The sequence below is a fragment of the Thunnus albacares genome, chromosome 24, assembly GCF_914725855.1.
Source record: "Thunnus albacares chromosome 24, fThuAlb1.1, whole genome shotgun sequence".
Classification (NCBI taxonomy): domain Eukaryota; kingdom Metazoa; phylum Chordata; class Actinopteri; order Scombriformes; family Scombridae; genus Thunnus; species Thunnus albacares.
In genome coordinates this window covers 10361742-10385858 of record NC_058129.1, presented here as the reverse complement: position 1 = coordinate 10385858, position 24117 = coordinate 10361742, and the positions used below count along the sequence as shown (strand labels likewise).

At 38.7% G+C, this 24117-nt stretch overlaps 1 protein-coding gene and 1 long non-coding RNA gene across 3 annotated transcripts; both read right to left on the bottom strand.

Moving 5' to 3' along the window:
• Nucleotides 1–315: 315 nt before the first annotated feature.
• LOC122976333 (sodium/myo-inositol cotransporter-like) lies at nucleotides 316–9320 on the bottom strand. Of its 2 annotated transcripts, none has more exons than XM_044344763.1 (5): nucleotides 9154–9320; nucleotides 3447–4257; nucleotides 3116–3314; nucleotides 2001–2128; nucleotides 316–1907 (listed from the first exon to the last, which is right to left on the bottom strand). In XM_044344763.1, exons 2-5 carry the CDS (start codon nucleotides 4075–4077, stop codon nucleotides 670–672), a joined length of 2196 nt encoding a protein of 731 aa, XP_044200698.1. In that variant the 5' UTR covers nucleotides 4078–4257; nucleotides 9154–9320; the 3' UTR covers nucleotides 316–669. The 2 variants fall into 2 exon arrangements, with proteins under 2 accessions (XP_044200698.1, XP_044200699.1); XM_044344764.1 differs by having other exon boundaries at nucleotides 9174–9320.
• A 4869-nt stretch (nucleotides 9321–14189) lies between these two features.
• On the bottom strand, nucleotides 14190–15671 carry LOC122976390. The gene is made up of 4 exons (XR_006400919.1): nucleotides 15418–15671; nucleotides 14998–15046; nucleotides 14574–14674; nucleotides 14190–14416 (listed from the first exon to the last, which is right to left on the bottom strand). It is a non-coding gene; the product is annotated as an uncharacterized LOC122976390 (long non-coding RNA).
• Nucleotides 15672–24117: the final 8446 nt, after the last annotated feature.

The following is a 24117-nucleotide window of genomic DNA, read 5'->3' as shown; positions in this document are numbered from 1 at the left end:
ATACGTCAGAATGTACAACAAAGTAATCAACTCATTCTGTTAAAAAAAAACAACAACCCTCTTTTTCAAGGGGGTTACTGAGCATAAATTTCAGATTGAATTTTGCAGGAAAAAGATGAATGGTAAATGGACTTCATTTAAATAGTGACTTTCTAGTCTTCTGACCACTCAAAGCGCTTTACAATACATGTCAACATTCACCCATTCATACGAAAATTCATACACTGATAGCAGAGGCTGCCATGCAAGGTGCCAACCTGCTCATCAGGAGCTAATCTAATGCACATTCACACACTCACTCACACACGTGTAGCCCAGTCAGCGAGAGCAATTTGGGGTTCAGCATCTTGCCCAAGGACACTTCGACACGTGGACTGGAGGAGCTGGGGATCAAACCACCAATCTTCCAATTGGTGGACAACCCGCTCTACGTCCTGAGCCACAGCCCAGAACCAAACAGACGCCTTCACTGTGTATACGGGAGACGTTTTGTATATAGCAAATTGCAATTTAACAAAATGTTCTCATGTTAGAAAACAGCTGTTTTGCTGTTCATCGTGGTCTTTGTTGATGAAAACTTCAGGGAAAACTGAAGGACAGCTTACCTGCAGACCATTCCTGTGTGTAGATTATGGACTAACGTGGTCCACTGCTTGGAATTAAGGGAGCCTATAAGGAGAAATAGATGAAGAGAAAGATCCCAACAGAGCAAATCACCACCAGTCCTATGTTCAGGATGATTTTGGTTCTTGGAGGTTCATGGAGAAGTTCATCCAAGATCTTCTCCTGCTCCTGAACTGTAATGACCTGAGATTTAGATGGTTTCTCCTGGAAACCACAGAACCACTCCAAAACTTTCATACACTTCCCACTCTCCACTTCTCCTCCTCCAAAGCAGCCCTGCTCTTCTTCGTCCCCATCCCTCACTCCTATCCCCCCTGCCTCTTCGACCATTTTAGGGTCAGAAATCAGTGAGTGGCCATTCTGGATTGGATGGATTTCTATGTCATTGACTGCAATAGCATGACCATTGCTTTGCTGAGCATTTTCATGATTGGCCTCAATGCCTTTGAATTTGTTTGAGTGGTCCTGACACTTTTCTTTACCGAGCAAAGTGTTTCCATTTAAGATTGCATGGTTTAGAGGCTTCAAAGTAGTCATGTCTTCTCCAGCTTCTTTTTCTTGTTGTTTTAGCCTCTTTCTTTTGTTTAACCCCCATAGAGTAGTGGTTCTGATTTGTTCTTTTCCAGGTGGAGGAGTGCAGAGACTCACAATGACAGTCACCAAAGCTGACACCCAAAATAAGATGCCTGCCACATACATGAAATGGACATCTTTGATGAAAGCTGGCCGCTCATCAGGCTGGTTGCAGCGTGGCTCGCGGTAAACCAGCGCCAACACCAGACGGAGTGCTCCAAGGGTAAACCCTACCATCCCACCCCAAAAGGCACCTGTCTCATTGCAGCGATGCCACAAGATGCCAAGCAAGAAGAGAGCAGCTATGGGTGGTGTCAGGTAATCTGAAACTTCTTGGATATAATAGAACATCTGGCCTCCCTGCATCTCGATGATGACTGGCACCCAGGCAATGCTGATGATCACCATGAAAACCACAAACAGTCTGCCAACAATCACCAGCTCCCTGGATGACACCTGCTTTCGTAGCATTTTGTAAATATCCAGTGTGAATATGGTGCTCGCTGAGTTGAAAATGGAGTCTAAGTCACTCATTAGGGCTGCAATCATGACAGCCATCATCAGGCCGCGGAGACCAACAGGCATCACGGACATGACAAGTCGTGGGTAAGCCACGTTGCTGCAGCCAGCTGCAGAACCACACACTTCCATGCAGTGCTCTGGACTGATACACGCCAACTCATCAGCAAATAAGATCCTGGAAATCATCCCTGGAATCATGATGATAAATAAAACAGTCATCTTGTGAGTCAACAGTCATGATTTTAGGTGTTACTCATTCATAAAGCAATCGATGACTCTACCTGGGATGACAATGATGAACATGGGCAGGATTTTCAGGAAGCCTGCCATGATGGTAGAACCTTTGGCATGGGCAATGTTCTTCGCTGCCAGAACCCGCTGTACAATCACTTGATCTGCACACCAGTACCTGGAATACACAGCAAGGACACTTAAGAGTTCACAATTATCAAAGACACTGGTTCCATTCCCCATTATCTGTGTTGTCTGTACTGACTCCAAAGGGTGACTTGTGGCTCCATGGATGTTGGTTAGTCAGTTCACAACTTTGGTCCAGACTGAAATGTCTCAACAACTATTAAATGGATTGCCATGAACTTTTGTACAGACATTCATGGAGCCCAGAGGATGATGTCTACTGACTTTGGTGATCCCCCTTTCCTCTAGTGTTAACATGAGGCCAACAACTATTGGATGGATTGTCATGAAATTTGGTACACACATTCATGAATTTTAATTGATGAACTTTTCACTTAGCACCATCATAGCAAGGTCAAAATTTAAATTTGTCCAATACTTTAGTTTATGACCAAATATCTGCAACGCTGATAACATTCCCATTAGCTAACATTTTCTATTTAGTGAATGTTACCATGTTAAGGCATGTTTGCATGCTGACATTTAATTCAAAGCACCACCCAAGTACAGCATTATAAAGCTGCTAATGTGGCTAGACACTCTTGCTTAATAGATAGCTCCACTGATAAGCTAGTAGACAAGCTTACTTACTGTTCAGGAGACAGTCCCAAATGGTTTATTTTTGTTTACACAGGAAATTAAATGGATGCTAGCTCTTTAATTACATAAACATAATTATAATTAAATGTCCTATCTTGCTACCTTGCTAGTGGTAGGTAAACACTGCAGTGTGATGTGGCTAAAATGCTAAATGGAACAAAAAATATAATTGTAATAGATTGTCCTGGGGGTAACCCCACGGTAAAGGTTATGAAGTAACCAAAATGACAAGCAGAATGTGTTTGCCTGACAGTGGCACAAAAATAATGGCCAAGTGGATTAGCATAAATCTATGGACCATAAATATTTACACATACAAAACTACATGGAAGTGAACCAGTAAAGGAGTCAGTCCACATGGAAAGACTTGTATGAGTACCAAATAGAAGCAGGAGTCTGGCCCAGTAAGAAACCCGGCCAAGGCAGGTCTGGATCCCTCGGACCTCGAAGGATCTTCAAAGAATCTTGCTTTGGGTGGAGGTGGTGGTGGTGGCAAATTTCAGAATACGTCAGGTTGGGTGAAGACAGAAAGATGGCAGTGATGTTTGGAGAAGCCTCCATGTACTTGGTCCTCACCCCTTAAAATGACATGGCAGGACATGGTTTAACACATGTGATAATATGCACATAAAACTGTAGAAAGGTTGAATTAATTACTTGGTGTAAATGGTTTAAGTATGATGCACAAAAGGAGAACAGTAAGTAAAGACCTTCAAGTCCTCCCACTTTGAAGAGGCTGATGCCTGTGAGGCAGAGTGCTCCAGCAATCATGAGGAACGCCTGGACCGTATCCGTATAGATGACAGCAACCAGGCCCCCAGTGATGGTCAGCAAGGCCGTCATGGAGATGAGCAGGATGATTGACAGATACAAGTTCCACCCCAAAGATTCATGGATGAACAAGGCTCCAGAATAGAGGTCCACAGACAATTTGGTGAAGATGTAGAGGACAAGAGATAATGCAGCAAAATATACCTTTAGTCGCCTCCCGCCGTACCGTTTGGAAAGGTATTCCGGCATAGTGTAGACTCCAGACTGAATATACACAGGGATAAACACCCAGCCTAACAACTGGAGCAATAATAGTGCGTTGAATTCCCAAGCAGCCACACTAAAGCCGCTAGCAGCTCCTGATCCAGCTAGTCCAATGAAATGCTCACTTCCTATGTTGCTGACAAACAGAGAAGCTCCTACAGCTGCCCAGTTCATGGAGCGACCAGCGAGGAAGTAGCCGCTCACTGTGCTCCGATTGGCTTTCCACATGGCGAGGAAGCCAATCGCTAGCACCAGGATGAAGTAGATTGCTACAACGATGATGTCTGCCGCTTCCATGGTGGCCATGTTTGATCACTTTTGATGCTCTTTAACAGAACTGAACTAATTTCTGACTTATTTGAAGAATTGTTGTTCCTTTGCACTTTATATCTAGTTTTGACACCACATATAAAATGCAATAGTGCTGCAATAGTAGGTTTTGACTGTTGGTGCCATAAAAGGAAATTGTCATCTGTATTCTGGATCCTGAAACAAACACAAACAGACGAACAAAATGTTATTTCAAAAGCAATGCAAAACATGCTGTAACCTGTAAAACTAATGGATAATACAACAAGAAACCTGTGCATGCATGGGGCACACTGTCATTTATTGACGATTTATATACTCACTGATTAAAATAGTATATAAGCACCTGCTGGTAACGCAGCTATGCTGGCAAAGACAGGTACACTTAGGCCCTGAGGGAATCTCCTGCTTCCCTCTCTGCAAGCCAAGTTCAGCAATTGAATTTGCATATACTGTGAGGCCCTGTTTACACCTGGTATTAACATCCATCTCGGGTGATCCGATCACAAGGGGACAGCTCTAAATACAGGTGTAAATGCACCCAAGACACATTGAAGACGGATTGAGATCCGATCATTCAGACCACATTCGATGGTGGTCTGGGCCGCATGTGACCACATTCATTTGGCAATGTAAACGCAATGCGTCCTGAACCACATTGAAGGACCGCCTACTCAACCAACGTTCTCTAGCCTATTTTCCGGCAGACTAGGCAGGGAATTGCATTACTGCCTCCGGGTCCAAAGCTGTTCAACTTATTTGATAACAGAATAAACAAATTAATTTGTTTTTCATGTAAATTAAAAAAGGTAATCCACCTCCCCTTTTTTTTCTGTTTTTCCCGTTCCCCTAACCGGTTTCACTCTTCAAATCGACAGTTAGGATAGTAATTTAACCAAAACCAGAAACTAACTTGTTTTTCGCTTGTCTGTCTAAAAAAATATTTCAGAAGCTAAATGTTGCTGGATAGTTTCTTCTTACCTGTCAAGTTGATTGACAGTTTTTAGTTTTTCTGGGCTGCTCGACATGATGAGCTCAGGATTTATCAGGGGGGCGGCTGTATGAACGTGGACTGTGTGTGTGTAACAGCTGACCGATTGAATTTGTAGAAGAAAACAGAACATTATTAACATTAGATCCTGACCGCTGCTGTCGGCGTGTCGGAGATTTAAATAATCAATGAAGTTATGCTGCTGTGTCTCGTGCGTAAATGCGCACAGCTTCTCTCAATGGAGAGACGCAGCTGCGGGGAGATCACTGCATATAACACTCTCTCTCTCTCTCTCTCTCTCTCTCTCTCTCTCTCTCTCTCTCTCTCTCTCTCTCTCTCTCTCTCTCTCTCTCTCGTGGCAATCCGGTTCTTTCGCCGGTTAATAACGAACGAATTTGGTCTTTGCGAACGGAAATGATGTACCAAGATGCACGTGGAGACGCATGTTAACGCCAGGTGTAAACAGACGTACTTAAAGCTGTCCACTTGTGATCGGATCACCCGAGACAGATGTTAATACCAGGTATAAACAGGGCCTAAACTATAATAAGCCAGCTAACCTCACATTTACTCTACTGACACAGAGTTAACTCTAACCCTGAAAGAGTTTTATGCATGTCCAGTTACATATTCAGGTTATTTCAATTCATTGGTTTCCTTTTACTCGACTTTTAACCTGGCTGTATCAGTCATATACTGGTTGCCTACAGGAAGTCCTTATCTTGAAATTCATATTTACCATGGAACCCCACTGAGTCACCTTAATGGTTACTTACGACAAAGGAAATAAGTAGGAAAATGATTGAACATCATCATTTTTCAAGCCCTCCCCTCATGAGCATTTACAGAAACATCATCTTCCTGTCACACATGCAATCAGCCAATGCCTCTTGTAGTTTGTCCAAAGTCAACTTGATTTAAACTAAAACATCTTTTTGAATGATTTGTTTTGCTTTGTTATTATCTACTGTGCATTTATTGCCTCTATAAATAAAATACACACCAAAAGTGTCAACATGTAAGAGATTTATAGTAAGTTTATGGTAAGTATGCAAATGATAATAACTTGTACAAAAACATGTTGGATATCAACTCACTTGCCAGTTTATTAGGTACACGTAGATAAAACCAATGCAATATAATACAACATCTCAGCAAAAAAAATCCTGCCTTCATGAAGGTCATAATTATAATCATAATCCATTTTTTCTATGCCATTTTGTTTTATTTTGCCTAATACTGCCTAAACTCATAAAAACATATTTCTTTTCTTTTCTGTCTTGTCTTTCTGATACACCTGCATAGCAGGTCCTCATGAGCAAATTGAAAGTCAAATTGAATTTCTCAGGTCTGTGAATGTTGACAATTCAAAGCTCTGTTCATAGTGACTTTTACAAAAAGACTAAGTTACTATAAGAATTAGACCAAGTGACTGACCAACCACAGTGGTGGCCCAATCTTTTTAGACTATCTCAACAACTATTGGATGGCACAATATTCATGTAATATTCATAAAAGAGATTCATGTTCCTCAAAGGACTTTGACTCTATTGACTCTACTCTGAACACAGCACTGTCACTATGAGCATATTAGCATGCTAAAAAACTGCTCTGCGAAAGTACAACTTCACAAAGCTGCTAGCATAGCTGTAGTCTCTTCTTGTTTAATCCATACACTGTGTGATTTTACTTTCAGATGAGTGGTTACTCTAATCAGGACATGATTTCGGTGTAGGCAAGGACTCTCACACCTCACTCAAGTGATCCAGAGCCTCTTAGTAGTTTAATGAGGCCCCATGAACAACTTAACCCCAACGCAAAAAAAGATCTCAAAATAGTCTGAGTTATCTCAGCTTGGGCTTGTAGACTACTGTATTTTTTTAACGGAAAGGAGGCTGCATTACAAACTGGAGTTTAAAATGTGGATACTTACCAGGCAGGCAGGGTCTAATGAAAGGTAGTATTTAGTTGCATCATGAAGTGACCCATACCGGTGGCAAAAAGTGAGGATGTCTCTGCCTGCACTGTTTCACTTTTTTTTTTTTTTTTTTTTTTTTAAATCTGTCTTTTGTTAGTTCTCCAACTTTATGAAAGGTGTGATATTAAATAACTCAAGTATTCCTTTAACATTATATCTGAAGTATAATGATTGAGGGATCCCATGGCCAACTTATGGTGGACCAATCATGTGACATAAAAGACACAAGTACAAGCTAGCGTACTGATATTTGCAGAAGTAAAAGAACACATTTCAGCTGCTCTCCAGTAACTACTAGCTGTAGTGTCTGTTAGCAGTGCCATCATTCGCCTTGATTCAGGACTGTAGTATGAGGGTCCAGCATCAGGGTTGTTGTTTGTGTTTGTTGCTGAGCGGAGTTCTCTGGTCTGTGGAGGATAGCGGGGGTTGACTGTATGAATGTATAGAAGTCTTTGTAAAAATCCCAAAATCTCTCCACACACAGCTTCACTCTATTAGCTTTATTTAAGCTCAGTGCAGCCAATGGGAAATGTTTCACTCGTGTAAACGGTTGGGGACAATATCATCAGTGACATTTCCTCACCAGAGTAAACAGGACCTACTATATTTCTAGGTACAGTGTTTACTCCTGATGCTACTTGCAGTAGAGTCAATGTTGTTTTAAAATAATGTGTACTGTACAAGGATAACCGACTTCTTAAAGGGAATACTGGGTAAATAGAGGGTTAGTTTCCAGCATCAAGGTATCTGAGGTTATTCTTTGCTCTTAAAAGTTCAATTAGGGGACCTCTGTCAAACCTGTTTTGTACCAACAGGAAGGTTTCATAACATAAACTGTCACTGAACAACTTTTGACAAGACTTCTATTTACTTTAGAGGGAATTACATGTATTTTAGTCGCATTTTAATGCACTACAGTAAGTCTTTTCTTCTGGAGGAGCATTTAAGGATTTAAGGTCCTGCACCTCACACAGGTGTTTCCTTTTATTTTCTGATTATTATTTCCTGATCTGCAATGATTGAGGCTGGGTGGAGCCTAGGATTATGCTAGGATAACATGAAGTCACCAAGCCTAACGAACCACTAGGTATGATAAAAGCTATTATTTTTTCCCGCCCAAACCCTCCTGATTAAAGAGACATCAATAAGCTGCAGGCTTTACACGCCCACACAGTCCTGACAAAGAGTCTAACTAGGAAAAGTAAGTGAAAACACCTGTGTGGGTGGATCACAAGCCATAAACCTTGCTGTTTGTAACGCTGCATCCATACTGAAGTGTCAGTGTTGCTGCTGGGTAATTTGGGATTACATAACAGCCTCTAATAATAAAGGGGCGGGGCAGTGAGACCTCTAACAAAGCTAGTCATGTGCACTAAATGACATGAAACACAGTGTGACTGGGACTCTTTAGTGAGTTTGAAACTGAGTTTCTAGTATATCTGTCATATTGCAACATGTTTCCTGTAATATTCCCATTACATACTCCAGGGGACACTGTATCAAGGATTTATAAGATACTTATATATTTCTCTAATATTGTTGCAGTTGTTATTTGGCTCATCAAAGGGACTTGCTGTGGCACCAAAAGTTTTTGTGACATTCCTATAATATACATACACAATATATTCTAATACAGTTGGTTAGCTATTAAGTATATGGTTGCTGTGCTTTATGATATTACTGATTTTTTAGTTATCTACAACACAATACTGTAGTATTTCTGATTTATATAAGGGACTTTCTCACACATGACAGTGTCCACTTTGCACTGTCTCCTATGATATTCTTACAACACTCATATACTGTATCAGTGGTCTTCTTTTACATTTTAATCACGTTAATTTTCTTTTCTATATTGCCACAATATTCAAATATCATCAACATGTTATTAATACCAGGCTAAAATTTAAATGTTTGTGGGCAATAGTAGTGAATACAGTGTTAAAATTTGAAATCAAGAAATACCTCCTAAATTAATCATAGTCTATGACAACTAATCTCGACAACTTTTGATCTTGAGAATTTATGGACGAAAACTCGCTCGTTTGATTTTCTATCGCGATATATAAGCCGGACTTTAAACAGTAAATAACGTCAGATTTACCTGCTGGATGTCTGATTTACCTCCGTGAACGTCTCTTCTTCCCAGTTTGTCTTAATGGTAGATAGTTGCCTCTCTGCCGGAGACTGGTGATGGCTGCAGGGTCCTCAGACTCTTAACAGGAGCTGGAGCCTCCGCCCACAGCTGCAGCATCATCACCTGGGTGGAGGGAGGACACACTGCTCGCGCTCTCACGATGATGATGATGATGATGATGATGATGATGATGTGCTGGGATGTGTCACTGAGCAGGAATAAAGTGGAGAGTAAACTCATCTAAACTGCTGTCAAATCTAATCAACTGAGCACAAACTTCCTGCATTCACATTCATTTATTTCATTCATTTTAGCTTAATCTATGCCAAAAAACATTAAAAATAAAATATCATAATAATATATATAAAGATGTGGTCTTTTGAGGACTATAAATGAAGGTCATGCGTTTATAAAAATATGATAAATGTGAACACCAGTGAGTGAATAACAGAGATTGATCACACTGCTGATTAATATTCATTAACATCCAAATAACTTCCCTTTCTCACACTATAAACATATTTTAGACATTTTAAACCAACCAAACTACATTAAAGCTGCATTAATCATTACCTAACAGCACTTTTATGTCTTTATTAAGCAGGATGGACAGAAGCAGTTAAGCCTGTGTCAAAATCAGGTTGAGTTTTGAGACTGATTAACTTCCACATTCACTCAGACCTTCATCTGTCAAAGGGTGCAAAAAGTCTGTGCATCAGTACTGCTTCAAGTATTAGACAGGAATTCAACTTGTCCCAGTTCACTAATGCTGCTAACAAGAGATAGGACTCAAATACAGACATAAAAAGGAAGACAAAAAAAAAGTGTAGAGTTTGCACTGATGTCACTTTTCCTCATGCTCTTCACCAACATATCACAAAACAAACTCACTGTGGCTGCAACAGCAGGAACACTGATACCAGGAGGAGGGTCAACACATGCCTCTGAAAACAGGTTTGATCAAGCACTTGTTTTTTTCTTCTTCTAGGAATTACTATGTAAATACAGCTACAATAATAAAGGCCTTAAAGCCAATTGTCAACTGAGGCCTGAAGAAAATTCCCTTTGGACGATTAAGGAGGAAATACTTTTTGATCAGATGACATTCAGTGTTAAGTGACTGCTAAACTAACTGACACAGACTGTGAGCCTTATAACCACAGTAACCAATCAATAATTTAAAAATGAGCGGATTAGCATTGAAAAAGTGATGATCAGAAATCAGATATTTGTGTTTTAAGCTGCAGTTCCTCTAATGGGCACTAGAAGCTGGCACAAAGAAACCTAACTATTGAAATGATTCAATATGATTAATGATGATTAATTTGACCTTATGAAATATATACTCACTTGCTTTTGTACCGAGAGTTAAAAGAGAAAACAGATACCACTCTCATATATGCACCCAACCGCTAGCCAGCCACATAGCTCCGCTACTAGCTAGTTAATTAAACCTCACATTTATATAATAGATGTAAACAGGATTGACATAATTACTAAATCAGTTATGATACTCTACAAGTGAAACTCAGCAGTTGTTTTAACTTCAATTCATGTTTCCAGATTTGAGGGAGTTCCAGGTTTCTCACTCAGCAAAGTTAACCAGATAGCTTAGTAATCCTGACTTTTGTTTTATTTCTGACAGTTGCTTTTAAACATTGTAGTTATTTTTTTTAAAAAAATATATCCTTACTTTTTTAAACACAGGGCAGCTGTATCTTTTTGGGGTTTTAGCCCATAAACAGTATATAAAAGGTGAGTGTCCGAAACAACAAGTTGATTCAACACTTCTCTGAAACTTAACAAATTTTAAGTTATAAAGGTAGGTTTTACTGCAAAGCTAATGCATTAGATTGCTTTATGTTGAAACAGGAGTTCCTGCTACATGTCTAATCCTTTATGCAGTATCTTTTTTTTTCATTTTTATAAAATATCTGTGGATATAACTTTGAAATGATTGAATTAAACACAAAGGTTACGTGTTGGAGTGCATCTGTCCCTTCAGCTAAAGCAATGCTTATATCTGGATATCACACTATATCCAAGATTTATAAAAGGAGTCTTAATCATTTCCTGATGAAAAGTCCCAAAGTCTTCTGTTATTCTTCAACATGTTTTCTGTCAACAGTCTTAATCATCCTGCTTGGCATCTTGTCTACTGTTGTCATGATGTCTCATGATATACCCGTCACGCACCTGTGATTCACTCTATTAGTTTGAGGACACGGCTTGATCAGTCAACCGAAGATCCTGTCGTTTTGTTCTAAAAAGTAGACATTGGACATTTTCCAATAAGGACATGCACACCATGCAGCTTGTTGGAGCTCACGTGCATCCAACATAAAGACACATATGTATGGACAAGAGGAAAACACACACACACACGTTACTTATAAACCCACCTGTTCACAGGATGTGCGAGTCATGAGAACGTGAACACTGCCTGAGTTGCGCACTGTGTACACATGCCTGCATGTGCACTGCTTTGTGTATATGTGTACGTGTGTGTGGTTTGCAAGTATGCACGCAACTTTGCCTGTATGCCTGCGTGACTTTATTTTAATGTCACCACATGAATGCATGCAAAATATTTTATTCGCACGTGTTTGTTTGTGTGTTTAGTGTCTCTGTCTTTGTGTGTATTGACCATTAACACCTTATTACCCATTACCGTGACAGCAGTGACCTTTCCATGACAGCAAAGTGCTGCTTTCTGCACACACATCATGATTTTGCACTTTTCATAAACAACAAGCCATAAACTGTATGAAACTGAGGTGGAGGGCTTCTGGGAGCAGACCGTCATGCTGACTACACCACTATTGTAAAGGGTTAAATAGGGTTTGTGGCATTTTTTCTGGAAAAGTATTTCTCTATGGGTCAAATGCCCATAAAAAAGTAATTGTAAGAAATAGCTGCACAGTGGAAAGTTCAGTAAATTTCAGGACCGTAATAACTGCATTTCATGAACGCTATTCTGTATTTTGTAGTAATGTTAATACATTTTGGAAAAGGCAGATTTGTTTCAATAAAATGTTAGTCTTCAGCACACACTGGCACACAAACACAAGCACCTACATACTAAAAATGCTGTATTCCTGCAGATATTCTTGGCAAAAAGGAGCAGATTTTGGCAAGAAATCCCGGTCAATAGTTCTTTCTTTCAAAACTAACTAAAACAAGTAGGTAGTCTCACATACAGTATGTGGCTACTGTATTTAAACCGTAGACCATGATGGATTACCAAACAGGTCTAATGGTTCAGGTCCTATAAAAAGTTTATCTAATTCTAGATAAAAAAGTAGTAGTTGACAGATAACTGTGATAGAAACACATAGCATATGTTGGTGTGGAAAGCAACATTAGTGCGTGCTATCCCAAATAAGATCCACAAATGTGTTAAAGAATGATTCTTGCCTATTAAAAAAAAAAAAATCTGGATATTTTGTGCGTTTGTTTTTAATGTTCAACGCCTCCTCACCTCTTTTATCCATCCTTGTCTTTAAGCCATAAGAGCTCTTTAATAGAACAGTTACAAGATATTAGAAGTGAACTTTTCTGCTGAGTTTTGAGCAAGAATTTGGGACTTTTAAAATAGATTTAATCAGAATCAAAGTTTTCTCATAAGCCAGCATCCAGTAGGAATTACAGGAACTGCAGTTTCAGAGACCACAATGAAAACAGACATAACTTCTGTGCTGTTTTTGAACAGTAACTGATTCTTTGATCACAGACTCAAACTGTACCTGAGTGATTTTGGGTTTAGTGTTCAGCTTTTCAGATGGCAACACAAAATAACAAACACTTTGTTACAAAAATGAACTGAACTGTTAAAATGTAACATCTGTCTTGTATAGGTTTTAGGCTAAAGTGTAAACAGCCTTTCTTGTGTTTTGCATTTAAACCACAAGATGCTGCTACTGCTGAGCAATTTAAGCAGCATCCATGAAAGGCACAGACTCAGCTACTGTGCAAGCTGCTGCAGGAGGAAGATAAAACCCTGAGGGGAATCTCAGTTGGTTGCAGCTTGTTAAAAGAAAACCTAAAAGAATATAAATATGAGTACATATTTGGAATATAACCACCAAAACAATGTGTCCATCCATCCGAACAACAAATCCATATTCAAAAATACTAGATTGCAAGGTGTGTGACTGCTGCATATTGTCTCCTGTCAGATGTGAGCATGTGATTAAAAACATGACGTGCTAAAGCAGAATCAAGGTGGCTGTGCTTTGGTTAAATTTGTCATGGTAATTTGTGGTGGCGGCCAGGACAGGAAACCAAGATAGGTTTTTTTTTTTAATCTAAATCTTATTTCACAGTAGACAAGACAAAGAGTTATGATTAGGCAATCAAATAAAAGGCTTAACATGTACCTTATTACCTTATTTAACAGCTAAATTAGCAAAAGTATTTGCAGTAAGCTCCATCATAGTGTGCTGAAAAAGTTTTTGATGAAGCTAGAGGAAGATATGTGGCAAATGCATAAAACATGTTAAAGGATATTTTTCTTTTGATGAAATAAATATAATGTATCTTATTTTTTCTATTAGTATTGCAGTCCACTGCACTTTCTCTAATACAGTAATATTTTAAATTGTGACGACTGGCTATGGCATCTCAGCTTCAAATGTACCCTTAAATGTTTCTTGAAATTCATTTTGGGAGCAGATTAATACATAAAATGATTAAAAACTGAAATTTTGAAGTCTCAGAAACTATTGATTTTCATACAGTTGAAATATTGCTGTGACAGGGATTGTTTGTTTACCTTCAGATGGAGATAATAAACTTCTTCTGGTTAACTAAATGTACATTTCTTTCACTTATTTTCTTTACACAAAGTAAATTAAATTTCCAATCTTACAAATGATCAGCAACACTTCGCGCTGAGCTCAGCGTGACTGCCGTATTAATTTAAATTGGGTGGGAAAACCAATGACTGTACCAACCTCAGCCGTGTCATATGTTGTTGTGGTATTCAAAGTAGGTACATAAGGTCAAGGGTCAAGGTTATTTTATTGTCTCCCATATGAGAAAACCACACATTGCATAGATTTGCATTGAAGCACATTATCTATTTATATAAATTCATTGGCATAATAAATATTTGAACAAACTGTTGGGATGAGATATATTTTACTGTGATTTTTTATTTTATGTGTATTATTATTTGTTATGCTTGGCAGATGCTGTAGTAGGCTTCCAGCTTGCACTGATCGAGGATCTATGGGGGGAAAAACACATTTATTTCAGCTGGTTGGTTATTTAATGTTGTGCATTAAAGCCAAAGAAATTGAACTGAATGACTGAAATATTTCAGTGTTTCTACTTGTGCAACAATTAAAGTAATTAGTGCAAATGTTTTTGTTCAAATCACTGACCTCTATGGTCATGTCTCCTCTACAGGGTGTCTGAACACCAATTCAAAGGTTCCCGGAGAGACCAGAGGGGAGGGTAATGAGGGGGTGACGTGTACTTCAATCTAGAGTTCAGATACTTGTTTGAATGTATACAGTAAAGTAATGCCCCCTTCTGAATCAGTATGTCCTCCATGAGTTGGCCATTGACAGGGATGGAGTGAAACATAAAAGAGTTACAAACAGTAGGAATATAAGATACTTAAAATTATTCAGACTAATGATTAGCATGGCACGATGCTCCAAAAGCTACAAAGTGTGACATGTATCTGTGCTGCTTTCAAGCAAAGTTTAAGTTTTTAAATTATTGTCACACATAATAACCACAGAAGCTGTTTTTACTGCATGATGACATTTAAACTTCAAATCAAAATGAAACATGACTTACACACATCTCTTATCTTCTACTTATAGATGGTGTATTGCAAGACTTCTTACTATAAAGATCAGACACAGAATATGACAAACCACACAAAACTTGTCCCTAGATGACATTTTAAGGCTACGGTTGCATAAAAGTACACAGTCCGCCTACTTATATAAACATAGCCTACATACAGTATTCCTTATCCTGTTATCCAATGATAACAATCAACTTAAAACCAAAGCAAAGACCACACCAAACAGGAGATTTGACAACTGATAATATAAAAGTGAAATCTAGGAATTCTAAATTTTTTCAGACAGACTTATTCAACAACATAAAAACAACACAAACAGTTACATGAAAACCAATCAAACATATTTTAACAAGTAGCAAAACAAACACAGAAACTCATCTGTGAGAGGAAGGACATGTTTGACTCACTTAGCTGGCATTTGAAGGGTTCTGTCCTTCATGGTGTTCAGTAACAACATCATATAATTTCTCATAGTTTCCATCAGTTATTTTAAGCAGCGGCTTTTTCACCTTCCATTGCTGCTAGCTGGACACAAAAAATACAGTTGCTGTTATCATTAGCATGAACTTTTTCTGGTCTAATTGGTGTGAGGCTTCCCTTCAGTTTCTTTTTCCCCAGACTCCTGATCATTCAGTGTTTCTCAATGGTATGAAGTCACTAATCAATGGATATCAACTTCACCTGGCCTACCTTAACATCATACAGCACCAAAATACCATCTTCCACCACACAAGCTGACATTTACCACACATTGCTATCCAGGGGGGCGCTGTTTCACTAGGTTAATTAAAGAAAAATTGAATAAAAACTGAGAGTTAATTGATATCCGCAGTTTACAATGATAATTGTGGCATATTTAACACTCATAATTAGTAGTAATTATTGAAACAATGGGTTCTTCATCTCAGTCCTGCTCTGACCTCTTAAAAACTAGTGAAAAGAGCTCAGACAGAAACACAAATACAGAAATTTTATTATGTGAAATAACCAAAAATGTTCTAACTTCAACAGAAAAATGTGTGTTCATGAAGGCCCCCGTCACTCATAGATGGACGCTAAATGAGAAATTAAGTTTTAATTCCCTATAAAGTAAAAAATCAGGCGTCAGAAGAAGGAACACAAATAATTAATGAATGATAGTGTACTACAATAGGAAGTCTTTTTTCCTTTGCATTTAACAGGAGATGCATTATGTATAAAAATGCTGAGCAGGCCCATTTGAGCTTAACATAGGAACAAGATAGCAAAAGGAAAACAACTTGGATGAAGCACTTCTATCATGAGAGTGGTCTCATCCCAGAATGATGATGCTTGCAACCACCAGGCCTCAATAAGTGGTTTTATGAGCATGAAAATGATGTCTGAACACCTATGGGAGATTTTGGAGCAACATGTTTTAAAAAAAACACCAGATGAGGGAATATCTTTTGGAAGAATGATGTTCATCTTTCCAGTAAAAGATCCAAAAACTGAAAGAATCTTTGCCATCGAGCATTGAAGCTGTTTTAATCTTACTACCACATTTTTTCTTTTTACATTCACTTGTCATCCAGCATTAGATGTGCAATGATTAAGTCATCTGTGCACTAAACTCAAACGTCAGCTACTGTTTTTCAGTGGAAATGTGCTGTTTGAAGTTTGAGACTGTAGATGGAGCCACTCTTCTTCTAAACAAACAGCATCACTGGCTCTCTGCTTTGAATCTTCCTGTTTTATTAATCTGCAGTATCTTTGCTCTCTGAAATGAATATTAAATCAATGGAGTTCCATGTAGTAAAATTTTAACAGCATTACATTCAGTCCTACAGTGTTATTCTGTGGATTATTATGCATTATATGAAATTATGAGCAGATTTAGATTCAGTTTAGTTGATTTCTTTATCCCTGATATCTTCATTATATTGTGTAACGTCTTTACTACAGTAAACGCTTTTCTGCTTTCCCCTTCTGTTCAAACTTGAAAGCTCTTCTTTTACTTTTTAAATATTAATAGACCATTTTTGTGGTGAAACACTGACTTGAACATGCAAGAACCCACACTGTCAGTCAAATACACACAAACGAGTGTCCCTGCTGAGGAAAAAACCAAAACATCAGAGAAAAGACAGTTTTTACAGACTATATTTAATCTCATCCCTCAGCATCCCCGTGAGTCTACAACACTTCTGGATTCCTGCGCTCAGCTGACTGACAGACAAACAGCTAAATGTGACTTTTTGGGTTTAAATCAGTGCTGTAGAGTTTATGTTGCTCAGCTACAGTGTGAAAAGTAACATTATTGTGAACTATAAAAAATACAAATGTCTGCCAGTGTGTGAGAGGGGCATTTATGCAAATAACTTTTAACAAAATCATGAGATGTGCATGTTTTCCTCCTTAAAGTAACTTTGTAGTTTTATTCACCAACATTATAAAATAAATACACTGCACTTTACATTGTATGCCACCAAAGGCTGGGTTGTGCCCATAGCTGTGAAATTTGCTTGTTTTCTCAATCTCAGTCTATTGATTTTAAGGTTTTGTTTCATGTGTATTGCCTAATTCCTTGGTCTGTTTAGGTACATGACTTACTATATTATTGGTCTTTTTTAATTGATTACTTGTATTTATGTTGATTTTTAATTTAGTCGCTAGGTCTTTTTGTAATGTGTTTCTTTTGTTATTTGTTGCTGTGCATGGGCGACCAAACTTTAGGGACAAATAAAGTTATCTAATCTAACCTTTTTTTAAGAAAATATTTATATCAAGAGTTAAATTACAACAGAAATACAAACATTTCTTTGAACATTTTCAACACCTGTAACCTCCAACACAACCCCCCAAAACTTCCTATACCTACATAAATAAATGAATAAAACAGATGACAGCTATACATAGTTGTAATATATAGACATGTTAGACAGCAAACAATCCAAAAAGAATTGTTATCTGATGAGTACCTACAGTAGGCTTTACCATAAAAAATAAGAATATTTACATTTATACATTTATCAACTGTAAGTTTTTATCAGTGAGTGTACAAGTTGAGTGTGATACAAGACAAGTTCTCGGTTTCTGTGTTTAACATCAGTTCCCTCCAGAGCTCAAATACTTAAAATCCGGTTAGCATGACCAACTGGAACTAATCTGGCCTATCCAACCGAGCGAAGAGGGCACTTGCCCTGGGGCCCCAGACCACCAGGGCACATCCAAAAGGCTCAATTCTTAATTTTGGTGGCAAGTTTTTGATAATTTAATTGTTTCTAAATTAGTTAATTAGACAAAATATGAATTAAAACAATAAGGACCTCAAGGGAATAGTTTTCGTGCTGGGAACTACGCTTATTTGCTTCCTTGCAGAAAGTTAGATGAGAAGATTGATACCACTCTCATGATGCATGCTAATATGATGCAACAGCCAGCAGCTGGTTAGCTTAGCTTAGCATAAAGACTGTAAACAGGGGGAAACAGCTAGCCTGGCTCTGTCCAAAGCTAACAAAATCCACCTACCAGCACCTCTACAGCTCACTAATTAACATATGATACCCAAAATATCAAACTATTCCTTTAAGTGTCTGTCATGTGTAGAGGCCTTTATTGTTTAAGTTGATATTATGCATAAATGGTGCATATTCCTCAATGAATTTGTGTTCAATCACATTATCACAAACTAATTTAAACACAGCAAACCTCTGGTGAGATAATATTGTAAAACAGGGGTAAAGGCTGGTTTCAGGGGCTCTGGGAGAAACATATCATGTGTCATGTGCTATGTACTCTGTCCCTGATGGATACTGTAAGGTAACAGAATATATTTATAATGCACTACAGAGAGAAGGAGAAGGGGGGGTCAATAACAGGTCAGTGGTGCCACTATGTTAGATCTGATGTGAATCTTCTGGATGGAAAAAGAAATTTCTCTGCAGCACAGAGAAGGAGGAGGAGGAGGGTGCTATTCTTCTAACAGAAACAGAGCTGAGGCTTTCAGAGTTGCTGGCGATGGCAGATGGTGGAAGGAATGAAAGGCAGATGGAAAAATCACTTCCAACATGTTTATCATCATCAGGAAGTGTGTGTGTGTGTGTGTGTGTGTGTGTGTGTGTGTGTGTGTGTGTGTATGTGGGGCGATGATCCCCACGGGGTTAATGAAAAATATGATTGAATTTTGAGAAACATGAGCACCGACAGTCACACTGGTGTGAGACAGAGGCTATACATTGTGTGTGTGTGTTGATTGTGTAAATAAAATGTTTGTTTGTGTAAAATAAATGTTTGAGGAATCAGAGACCTGCCGAACACGGTTGAACAGACGACATCAGGAACATTTTTATATTAAAATGTGTCAGCTGTATTTTTTTGCACAGGTTGAGTTAACTGAATACTATGCTACATATTTGTCACTGTTTTTTTTCTGAGAACTACCTCCATGTACAACTCTGCATTGGCTAAATATATTTTGGAGGAAATGTAAAATCAACATATTGACAAAATGTTCCTATTAAACATATTTGCAAATGGTCAAACCCAAAGTGACATTAAAACAGAATGTATCTGCTAATTGTTCACTAGAAATTAATTATTAACCTTTCTAGTGGACACAAAAAACCACCTCCATCCACTGATGAAGTTCTTAAAATTGAGTTGTAAGCTCTTCAAAAAAACTAGTAAATTGTTTTTTATTCCACCAAATGTATTTTTTTTTTGTATTTGTTTTCCCTATAATATCAAGTTGTGCAAATTAAATATGATTGAGGTAATTATTGTTATGTTTTAGGGTGGCATCGTGATGCAGCATTTAGCACTGTTGAATCATAAGGTTCAACTCCACATGCCCTTCTGCGTGGAGTTTGCATTTCCTCCCCGTGCCTGCATGGGTTTCCTCTGGAAAAAATCGATTTGCCCAAAAGTTTGAATTTGAGTGTGAACAGTTGTCCGTGTCAGGACCGGGTAAGGAAAGCAGCATGGTTCGATGTTAAGAATGTCAATACTGGAGCAATATTTGAATCCTAGTCTTTGGTCATGAAGTCGAGCACTTTATACACCGATGTAGCCACGTCCACCTGTTCCTCCCACTGCAGTATCACCACTACTTCTACTGGAACTGAATGCTGCCAGTAATTTACATATGAACATTATTGAAAGGAAACAGTTTTGGTGTTTTTGGTGTTAAGAAGTATAAAGTGGTCACTAAGGTCACCTGACTTATGTTACAGGTGTGAACATATTGTTTCTTTTGGACTCTTTAATGAAGAGCCTGTGGTTTAAAACTTCATCTCATGACACGTACTTTGATTGAAACACACTTTGTAAAATTGATCTCAGTTTTAATTCACTGTATACTAGGAGGAATATTTTTGGAGCAGCATAATATGAGTCTTTGAGGATTTTAAAAGCTATATTAAAACTTATGAATACATGAAAGGTGCATGCTGGGATGAAAGGTGAACTCAGAACGAATGGAAACTGAGCTACACTGGGAACTGAACCCCTTTAATTTGAATATGCTGTATATTATGTACAGTGTGATGTTGCCATGCATATATGTATAGCTGTTGCTATGGTAACGTGTGTGTGTGTGTGTGCAGAGAGTGAAATGTTGTGAAGAAAACAGAGCGTATGTGTATGTCATGCTTCAGACTGTGTGCGTGTGTGTGACAGAGAGACAGAGAGAGAGAGAGAGAGAGAGAGAGAGAGAGGCGGCTGAGAAACTTGAGAAACACACATGACTTTGTGACCTCAGCAAACACATGACAGCATGAAGAAGACAGTCTGGGGATCTCTCTCTCTCTCTCTCTCTCTCTCTCTCTGTGTGTGTGTGTGTGTGTGGTCTGCAGTGTAGCATCAATTGCTGCAGTCTGAGCTAAAAAGATCCTTTAGAAACATGACTGAAATGCACCAAATAAGGAATGTGAAGAGGTTTCCTAGGAAGCACTCTGAGTCCAGCTGTTAGCATTTGGGTCTTATCAACAAAGTGGAAAGAACATTCTTCAAATAAACCAAGGAAACAACTCAGAGATTATTTACATGTTTTACAGCGATCCTGATTCAGGACAATTTACCTGAGTGAGGCTGAAGCTGATCTGAGACCTGTGAATAATGATAAAGAGGTTCTGCTGACAGTATAATTCCAGTTTATGACAACTTGTGTCTGATTATTGTAGTTTTCACCATCATGTTTATGAGTAACAATAACATTGTGGTCACCATAGTAATTACTGGAGATCTGGAAACAGGTTGACATCACTGCAACGGACACGCTCATCAGACAGTTTGATGTCCAAAACCACAAACATCTACAGTCCTGTTTTAGAGCAAAAATGTACTTTAAAGTTTATCTGAAGATAATACGAGACTTCAGCCGCCTGAGTTAGTTAAATAAAGTGGATATCTTCCACATTTACAGTCTTTTTTAGTAAAAATCCCCCCTTTGTGTCTCGATGCAGTGTTTTCCTTTTCAGTTGCAGTGGAATGATTGTAACAAAAATAGGGAAATTAGCATTAAAAACACAGCATTTCACTAATTTGGATGGCTTAAGCTTCAAATAATTAAATACATTTTTGCAGGGATCTCTTAATGGTCAGTATAAACAAGAGGAATGATTACAGCACATGTTCATTTGGGCACCTGACTATTGTTTTAGGACAGACTTGAAAACTTAGAATACAGTAAAAAGGGTTGTATTTTGGCATTAAAAAAAACCCTTGATTAAATGTTAATGGCTTGCTCTCTCTTCCTCTCTAATTCTTCCTCTCTTCTGTGGGATCAGGTTTGTCCAGAATTTGATCCAAAATAAAGTCACAGAGGAAGGAGAGAAATACTGAGAGAGAAAAAACAACAAGCTTCAATCTAACCTCACCCACTCTTTCTTTCTCTCTATTGCTACTACGTTCATTCCTTGATTGTTCCTTCTCTCTGTCTCTCTCGGTTGTTTTAAATAAGGGCGTCTTATTGTCTGGGGGACATCTGATCCTCATACACTCACACACACACACACACACACACACACACACACACACACACACACACACACACACACACACACACACACACAGACGCACACGCAAATATGCTGACACCAAACGCTAGCTCAGCTTTTTTTGAGAGGAGAACTTGACAGATGAATGAGGAGGAATAAACCCCACCCTCTCTTTGTTTTTCTCTTTCTTTGAAGTAACAACTGATGCAGTGAACCGGCGCTCAGAGCTCTTACGTAAGAGTGTGAGAGTGTGTGTGCTTACATGTATTTGACTTGGTAACATTTTTCTTGAAGGGCATTGTGGTTTCATTAAAGCAGATTATAAAACAATGTGTATGAGAGAAAAGCTTCCAGCATCGCTCGCTCATACTTGTATTTGAAGATGAGACTTGCAAACAAAGTTGCACTCTGAGCTCTGTTAATTTGTGCAGTACATACTGTGTGAGGGCCAGCCCAATTATTTTTAGGGTCCTACGCAGAAATTGGCAGCCCTCCACCCTCCACAGTGGTGTATGAAATCACAACACAAATTGAGACTGTCCTCACCAGAGAAATAACAGCATCAGTCAGCTGTTCAAACACTTAAAAGATCAATGTTTACATTACAGTACATTAATTTAACCTCCATAGGAACAAGAGCTACAGGCATCTTCGGAAATTGGAAGTGCATCCCTTCCAAAGAAATAGCTAAATGTGAGTTAAGTGCAACTGTTTTTCTTCTAGCAGGGAAGATCCTTGACTTACATGAGCGACCAGCCTCAGAGTCTTGGATTGAGGATGCAGTAGTTGAAGCGGGAGGTGAGAAGCGCTTGGATGAGCACCTGGGCCACCTCCCTGATGACTCCACCTGATGTTGTAGGAGGAATCTATATCAGCAGGGTACTGCAGTAATGCTTGGTGAGAACGATGTTTGTTCCCTATGGTTACAATCAGGTTACTTCTTAGTTGGACAGGTCTTGACACCAGCATATGTTCCCCTGAAGAAACAAAAGTTCAGTCTTGTCCAGGCTGAGCTTATCATGGTGCCTTGACATCTGCTTAAAGGTAGTGCTGCAATGATTGGTTGATTAATCAATTGACAACTATTTTGATAATAGATTAATCATTTTGAGTCATTTTTTAAGAAAAAATGCTAAAATTCTCTGGCTCCAGCTTCTTAAACATGAATACTTTCTGGTTTCCTCAGTTCTCTTTGATAGTAAACTGAGCATCTTTGGGTTGTGAACTGTTGGTTGGGACAAAACAAGACATTTTTGTTTACATGAGCTTTGGGAAACAGCGATTGTCATTTTTCACCATTTTCTGACATTTTATAAATCAAAAGACTAATCGATTAATCGAGAAAATAATCAACAGATTACTCGATAAACAAAATAATTGTTGGCTGCAGCCCTAACTCAGAGGTTTCTGCCAGTTAAACAGTGATGTGTGCCTCCACCTCCAAGTGTCAGATGGGGGGGATGACAGGAATAGCAGGGTGTCATCAGCATCGCAAATGTAGGAGAAGCCACATAAGAGTGTATGATAGCATCAAACATCCTTGTGTAGAGGGAGAAGAGAAGGGAGCCCAGGACTGAGCCTTGTGGAACCTCTGTTTCCTTGCAGCGTGGTTCAGACAGCAATCATTTCCATGTCACCTGGAAGGAGCTACTCTTCAGGTAAGATGCAAACAGTGTGCAGAGCCTGTGGCACCAAGTCCTTTAAGGATCTGGTGATTCAACGGCTGTTTCAAGCATTTACAATTTTTACAGTTGTGTGAATGATGACCGTCCTCTTCCAGAAGAAAAGGGGAAAGTAGTTCGACACTGTCAGGGCGAATTGGTTGGGCATAAAAAGTGTCTGACCACACTGGAGACTGTGGTTTCCACCCTCTTTCACTGGTTCATTGGTGTATTTTAACTATGACCATGATCTTTTCCTAGCCTTTAAAAAACTATTTACAGCTCCAAACTACAAATAGGTGGTTATATGGGCTTCAACACTTCAAAACACACTGCGGAAATTTAATTATAAATGAAAACCTTTGTGAGCAAATAAAAAAAAAAAGCTCATTCCTATTCCGAATCAATAACAATTCTACACTGCAAGGCTGATCTGCTCGCTCCTCCTGTGACACTGCTGGAAACAAATTCTCTAGTAGAAACAAGTTTT

What these genes read in the sequence shown, in the direction of transcription:
- LOC122976333 (XM_044344763.1), bottom strand. Translation starts at nt 4,077, where the DNA reads ATGGCCACCATGGAAGCGGCAGACATCATCGTTGTAGCAATCTACTTC. An exon ending in CAGACTCCTGCTTCTATTTG is followed by an intron (nt 2,129 to 3,115) that starts GTACTCATACAA and finishes TGTGTATTCCAG; the next exon opens with GTACTGGTGTGCAGATCAAG. An exon ending in GTTCATCATTGTCATCCCAG is followed by an intron (nt 1,908 to 2,000) that starts GTAGAGTCATCG and finishes TCATGATTCCAG; the next exon opens with GGATGATTTCCAGGATCTTA.